This window comes from Pyrgilauda ruficollis, unplaced genomic scaffold (genome assembly GCF_017590135.1).
Source record: "Pyrgilauda ruficollis isolate IOZ18807 unplaced genomic scaffold, ASM1759013v1 scaffold54, whole genome shotgun sequence".
NCBI classification, from domain to species: Eukaryota; Metazoa; Chordata; class Aves; order Passeriformes; family Passeridae; genus Pyrgilauda; species Pyrgilauda ruficollis.
The window spans coordinates 7,225,171-7,231,112 of NW_024527044.1; the positions used below are offsets into that span (position 1 = coordinate 7,225,171).

The window sequence follows — 5,942 nt, forward strand, 5'->3', positions numbered from 1 at the left end:
TACACCAAAGGCAGAAGGCTCTGGCTGCCTGGCAGGTCTGTGACATAAATAAGCTCAATGAACAACCAGCCCTGGACTTTTAGGGCTTTTTAAGGCTTTTGAAGTTCTTCAAGGCTGCCACTAGAAGATGTACTGGGAGGGAAAGTGAAGTCCCAGTGATGGAAGTCCCATGGCAGGGGCACTGTGGGGACAGTCTTCGTCCCACCACCTCCTGCCATGCTCTGTTGATGAGACAGTCACTCCAAGGCTGGCCCAAGGTGACAGTGCAGCCATTTACAGGGTCACTCTGGTAACCCAGACAGGTCTGTCCCCTCTCCCAGCTCCCCCAGTCCTCGCTGGGAGTATTTAGGGCCGGCCTTGGGGGTGGAGGTGAAGCACGGTGACCTCAGCTTGCTCCTCACCACAGTCCCCTGTGGGCCACAAGGGTAGGTGTCCCAAAGGTGATGGCACCCCACAAGGGCACCCTCTGTCCCTGTGGGCTCTGAGCCCTCTTTGGGGAGACCTGCCACCCCACAGCTGCCTGTGTTGCTGAAGGAAGAGCTTCTCTGCAGACGCTTGTGGGCAAAAGCGCCCAGGATTGGACTGATGCTGGCTGTCCCAAGGGATAAATCCCCTCCTCTTCCTCCTCCTCCTTCTCCCAGGTAGCCTGGGGGAGGCTGAGCTTTGCTGTCCCTTTGCACCAGGGCCATGCTTGTGGCTGTCCCTGTTCCAGGCGAGGCGATGCCTCCTGCACTTGCACTGAAATACACAGAGGAGCTCTCGGTTGAATCCGGGGAGAAGCCACTGGGATGGGATGTGGACGGGGGAAAATCAGGCTCCTGCCCTGCTCCCTCCTCCTGTGCCATTCCCAGAGTACCAGCGCTGGCTTTGATGCCTCCTCCATTCCCCACTGCCAGTCCAGAGGGATGGATGTCCCTCATGGGGAGGGAAGAGTTTGCCCCAGGCTCAGCACCAGGGGGTTTCCCCATCACCCATCCTCCAGGAAAAGCCTCTCCCATGCCACCATCCCCGAAAGCTGCGTTGATCACAGACACATCTCCCGTCTTCAAGGCCAGCTTCACCAGCAGCCAGTGGTGATGGTCTGTCCAGCTGTCCTCCAAACACCCTTTGGACTGCAGCAGTGATGAGCTGGTCTCATTTTTGGGCTCTGTCTTGGTCTCTTCCACTGGCAAGGACTCTTCATCTCCCAAAGTCCCTGAACCCTGCCCAGCTTGGGAGCTCTCTCCAGACACCTCCTCATCTCCAGCTGCTGCAGCACTGCACATTGTCTCCAGGAATCCCTGCCAGATCTCAGTGGACTTGGGATGGAGCAGGCTGTAGTAAATCACCAGAGCTGTGGCACCTGGAAAGGAGCAGAAAAGTGTCACTGAAGAGTCCCAGCAGCATTGTGGTCAGCTGTGGAGAGGAGGCCAGACCCTGAGGCACCTCCAGATCAACAAGACCTTTGCAAAGATGCTGCTGAGAATCGGGTGTATGAGCAGCACATTTTCCCACCATTTATGGAGATGCAAGAATCCCACTTGAGCAGATTTTGGCAAAGGAAGTGCACATTCAACCCCAAATTTAACCTGGATTAATTTGCAGACTGAAAGTTGCCCAGCAGGGAGATGTGTGATGAAAGAAACCTTCCATGTCACAGCATCCCCATCCTCTGGCCTTTAAACCAGCAAGTTTTTAAGACAGCTTCCTACTTATACCCTAAACTCATCCAAGACCACAGGAATTGCTCCTTTTCCATCCCATTTCTTTAACACAGTTGATCTGAGGGTCTGAAGAGTTGCACAACTTCCCTCTGCTCCCATCCCTCTGGGAAAATATGACCCTGCTTGGCACAAAGATGCTCCAGGGGCTGTACCCCTCTGCTCTGGAGCCAGGCTGGGAGAGCTGGGGGTGCTCACCTGGAGAAGAGAAGGGTCCAGGGAGAGCTCAGAGCCCCTTCCAGGGCCTAAAGGGGCTCCAGGAGAGCTGGAAAGGGACTTGGCACAGGATACTGGATGCTCATTTCCAGAAACTACTCTCAAAATGTGCAATCCAGGCTCTAAAATCAATGTTCTTACCTATTAAAAACCCTGACATGACAGCCCCAGTCACAGTCAGGCTGTTCCTCAGCTCTGCCTGCAGGAACCGGGTGCCCAACAGCAGCAGGAGCGTGTTCTCCATCAGCATTATCTGCAAGGCAGAAGGAAGAGACTCATCACTTGTATCCTTCTGATGGCTTAAGATGTGCCTCTCATAACAGAATACACCCATTTCCTAGATTTTCATCGATTCTTAGAACCACAGAATGGTTTGGGTTGGAAGGAACCTTAAAGCTCATCTTATTGCACCCCCTGCCATGGGCAGGGACACCTTCCACTACCCCAGGTTACTCCCAGCCCCATGCAACCTGGCCTTGAGCACTTCTGCTGTTACATTTTGCACCTAATTTATCACTTAAAACATAGAAGCTGTTGAACTGAACTTTCTGCAAGGTATTCACCTACTTTTTACCACTGACATTGTAAGGCTGCCTCTAAGGAATCAAAGCCAGTGCAGAAGACACATCCACCTTGGAGAGCATGTGGCTTTGTCAGGACACAGTAAAACGCTGTGTTTTACTGTGGTGATGTGAGAGATGAAAATGGAGAGTCTGAAGCTGTCGCTTGTCTCCAGCAGCTTCATCCATGCGGAATACAAAACAATTCCAGGTACTCACTGCATAAAACACGGCCACCCTGGTCCTGGAGGGGCCGGGCCGGACATTGATGTAGCAGAAGATGTACACAGCTCCCAGCAGGCAGTTGAAGAGCCTCCAGCGGCACGGCTGGGCCACGATATCTGTCTGCTGGGCCCCCAGCCAGAAGGACATGAGCAGCCAGTGGACCCCTGCAGGGAGAAGGGACTGGATTTGCAAAGCCATTCCTTGATGAGGCTGCAAACAGTCCCAGCAGCAGGAGCATCACAGGGCTGACATTGGGGTGGGATGTGGAGAACAGGATCTCAGGTCTTACCTGCCACAGCGAAAACCCAGAAGGAATAGAGCCTGGCAAAGAGCACCAGGGCCAGGACCCGGGTCCCCAGCATCCCTGTCCTCCAGAGCAGCAGGCACAGGATGACAGCAGCTGGTGGGCTCAGGTGTCCAGGCTTCATCAGGAAGGTGAAGTGGCTGTAGGAGACCAAAGCCCAGGCCAGGGACAGCAGGGACAGCCCCGCGCTGACACCTGTGTGGGGACAGGAGCAGTCAGGGCTCTGATGGAGGCCCAAATGCACAGCAGGGCCAATTCTCTGTGTTAAGGAGGTGTTGGTAGCACGGCACCCCATACAAACCAGACACCCCTTGATCCTGCCAAGTGAACCACGGAATCAAGGAATCACAGAAGGGACCTTAAGGCCATCTAGTCCAGTTCCTTGCAATGAGCAGGGACCCCGTCCACCAGACCAGGTTTCTCAGAGCCCTGTCCTGTGGTTGCGACAGTTTGGTCAGAGAGAGAAAGCCATAAACTTTCCCAGGAATTGTTCTGGGGACAATTTTGAGAAGGCTGAGAGAAAGAATTAAAACAATCTTGCAGCCGGTGTTTTGAACAGTTGTTTTCTCATATGACGTTTACCAAAGGGTGTCTTCTTAATTAGTCAGTGGTGATTGGGTGTTGATTAAATGACCAATCCGGTCCACCTGTATCAGAACATTGTTTAAAAAGGAATGGGTTTCCAATAAACTCGGGATTAGCCTGCTGAAGAGAGTTACAGTTTATGTGTCACTTCACTTCGTTCCTGACTCAACAGTGACACTGTCCAACCTGACTTGAATGTTACCAGGGATGAAATGAGCATTTCAACTAAATCCTGCTCAATCTGGTCTCTGCGTGCTCAGCATCTCCCTGTGGATACCCTCTCCATGGACAGACCTCTGAAGCCTCAGGGCAGCTCCAGCCCAGCCACTGCCGTCGGACCAGAGATGGACAATGAGAGAGTGTGACCTTGCACATGCTGTGACTCCACACTGCAACCTCCCTCTTTGCACAACTGAAAGTTCACCTTTGGGGCAAAGCAGCCACCTTTGCATTCAGACACAGCAGATCTTTCAGCCACGCTTGTACCTGATGCTTCCCATCAAGGCTTCCCAGTCTTTTTGCATCTTGAGGGCACACACATCCCTCACCCAAACACACCACCCCTGAACCATCCTCCTGGGAACTCACCAGGGATGAAGCCTGCTGGGTCCACGGCCACCACAACATAGGCCTGGAGCAGAAGGTGAGGCAGGGTCTGCAGCAGGGCCTCCAGGAGCCGCAGCACACAAACATCCCCGAGCTGAGCCAGCAGCTCCCCGGCACCGCCGCCCGTCTTCGCCGCCGCCCGCAGAACATCCCAGTACCTGCAAGAGCCACCCTGACGGGATGCCTACCCTGGCTGGAGGAAATTTGGGGCTGCACCCGGGTTGTGGGGGGTGGGTGGAAGGCGGGGAGTGTCTCTCACCGCTTCCAGAGGCCCAGCTGCAGGAGGTGGAGCGCCAGGAGGCAGCAGCCGGGTGCGTGTCCGTCCGCCCGGAACCAGAGGATGCTGAGGAGCTGGGCGGCGTAGCCAGGCACCAGGCAGGCGATGGTCAGCCCGAACCAGCCCAGCTGCCCACGGACAAGGTAGTGGATGATGGCACAGAGCCCTGGAGAAGGGCAGAGAGGCGCTGCTGAGGGATGACACAGCCACACCCCCCCAGCAACTGAGTGGTGCCATTCATAGCCAGAGAATCCCAGAATGGTTTGGGGGGGGGGGGAAGGAACCTTAAAGCTCCTTTCATTCCACCCCCTGCCATGGTCAGGGACACCTTCCACTATCCCAGGGTGCTCCAAGCCCTGTCCAACCTGCCCTTGGACACTTCCAGGGATCCAGGGACAGCCATAGCTTCTCTGGGCAGCCTGTGCCAGGGTCTCCCCACCCTCACAGGGAAGAATTTCCTCCCAATATCCAATGTAAACCTGCTCTCTGTCAGTCTAAAGCCATTCCCGCCAGAACTCCATCTCCCAGCCCGTCCAGGGTGTTCGCAGCCCTTCTCCCGGGCTTATCTCCAGCTGCCGGCTCCCGGTGGCTTTGTCAGCTGAGGCACAGCCACCGCCACCGAGGGGCCCGGCCCCCAGGAAGGCTCTGATAAAAAGCTCGGGCTCCAAAATAAACAAATAAATAAATAAGCGGGAGAAAAAAAAAAAAAGCCATTTTTTAAATATGAAGAAGAAGCCAAGAGGACGGCCGGGCCCGCGGGGATGCCGGGAGCAGAACCGCGCATCTCCCCAAGCGCGGGGCGCAGGGATGACCCCCCCCTCCCCGCTACACGGAGGTGATTCGGGACCCCCGGGATGGCCGCAAAGGTCACTGCCAGCATCCCATCCGCCTTCCCCCTCCCCTCCGCCGGAGCGCAGCCCCGCACGCCCCCGCGCATCCTGCGCGCATCCTGCGCGCTCACTCACGGGCGCCGCTCTCCGCCGCCAGCAGCGTCAGGCTGAGCCTGGGAACGGCCCCGCGCATCCTGGGAGCAGGACCGGGAGGAGGAGGTGGGAGGAAAGGGAGGAGAAGGAGAAGGAGAAGGAGGAGGAGGAGGAGGAGGAGGAGGAGGAGGAGAAAGAAGGAGCCGCCGGGGCCGGTCCCGCTCCTCCCGCCCCTCCCCGGCCTCACCGGGCACCTCCCCCAGTGTCCCCTCCCCGGGCAGTGTGACATCACGGTGCTTGCGCCACCCCCGGGGGCTTGGGGACACAGAGACCGAGCTTGGCTTCACCATCCCGAGACCCCTGGAGCTGCTGTGCACTGCCACAAACCCATCCCGTACCCCCCCCCAAATTGTTGTGCACCGGCACAAGCCCCCGCCCCGATGTCCCCTGGTTCTTGTGCGGTGGCACAAGCCCACCCCGATGTCCCCTGGGTTCTTCAGCACTGGCTCAAGCCCATCCCATTGCTCCCTGTGCTGTTGTTCACTG

At 56.6% G+C, this 5,942-nt stretch overlaps 1 protein-coding gene across 1 annotated transcript; it reads right to left on the reverse strand.

The window, feature by feature from the left end:
• XKR5 (XK related 5) lies at positions 1–5,535 on the reverse strand. The gene is made up of 7 exons (XM_041480913.1): positions 5,439–5,535; positions 4,456–4,639; positions 4,179–4,354; positions 2,991–3,200; positions 2,696–2,865; positions 2,058–2,169; positions 1–1,342 (listed from the first exon to the last, which is right to left on the reverse strand). The coding sequence occupies exons 1-7, from the start codon at positions 5,494–5,496 to the stop codon at positions 282–284; spliced, it is 1,971 nt and encodes a 656-aa protein (XP_041336847.1). The 5' UTR covers positions 5,497–5,535; the 3' UTR covers positions 1–281.
• Positions 5,536–5,942: the final 407 nt, after the last annotated feature.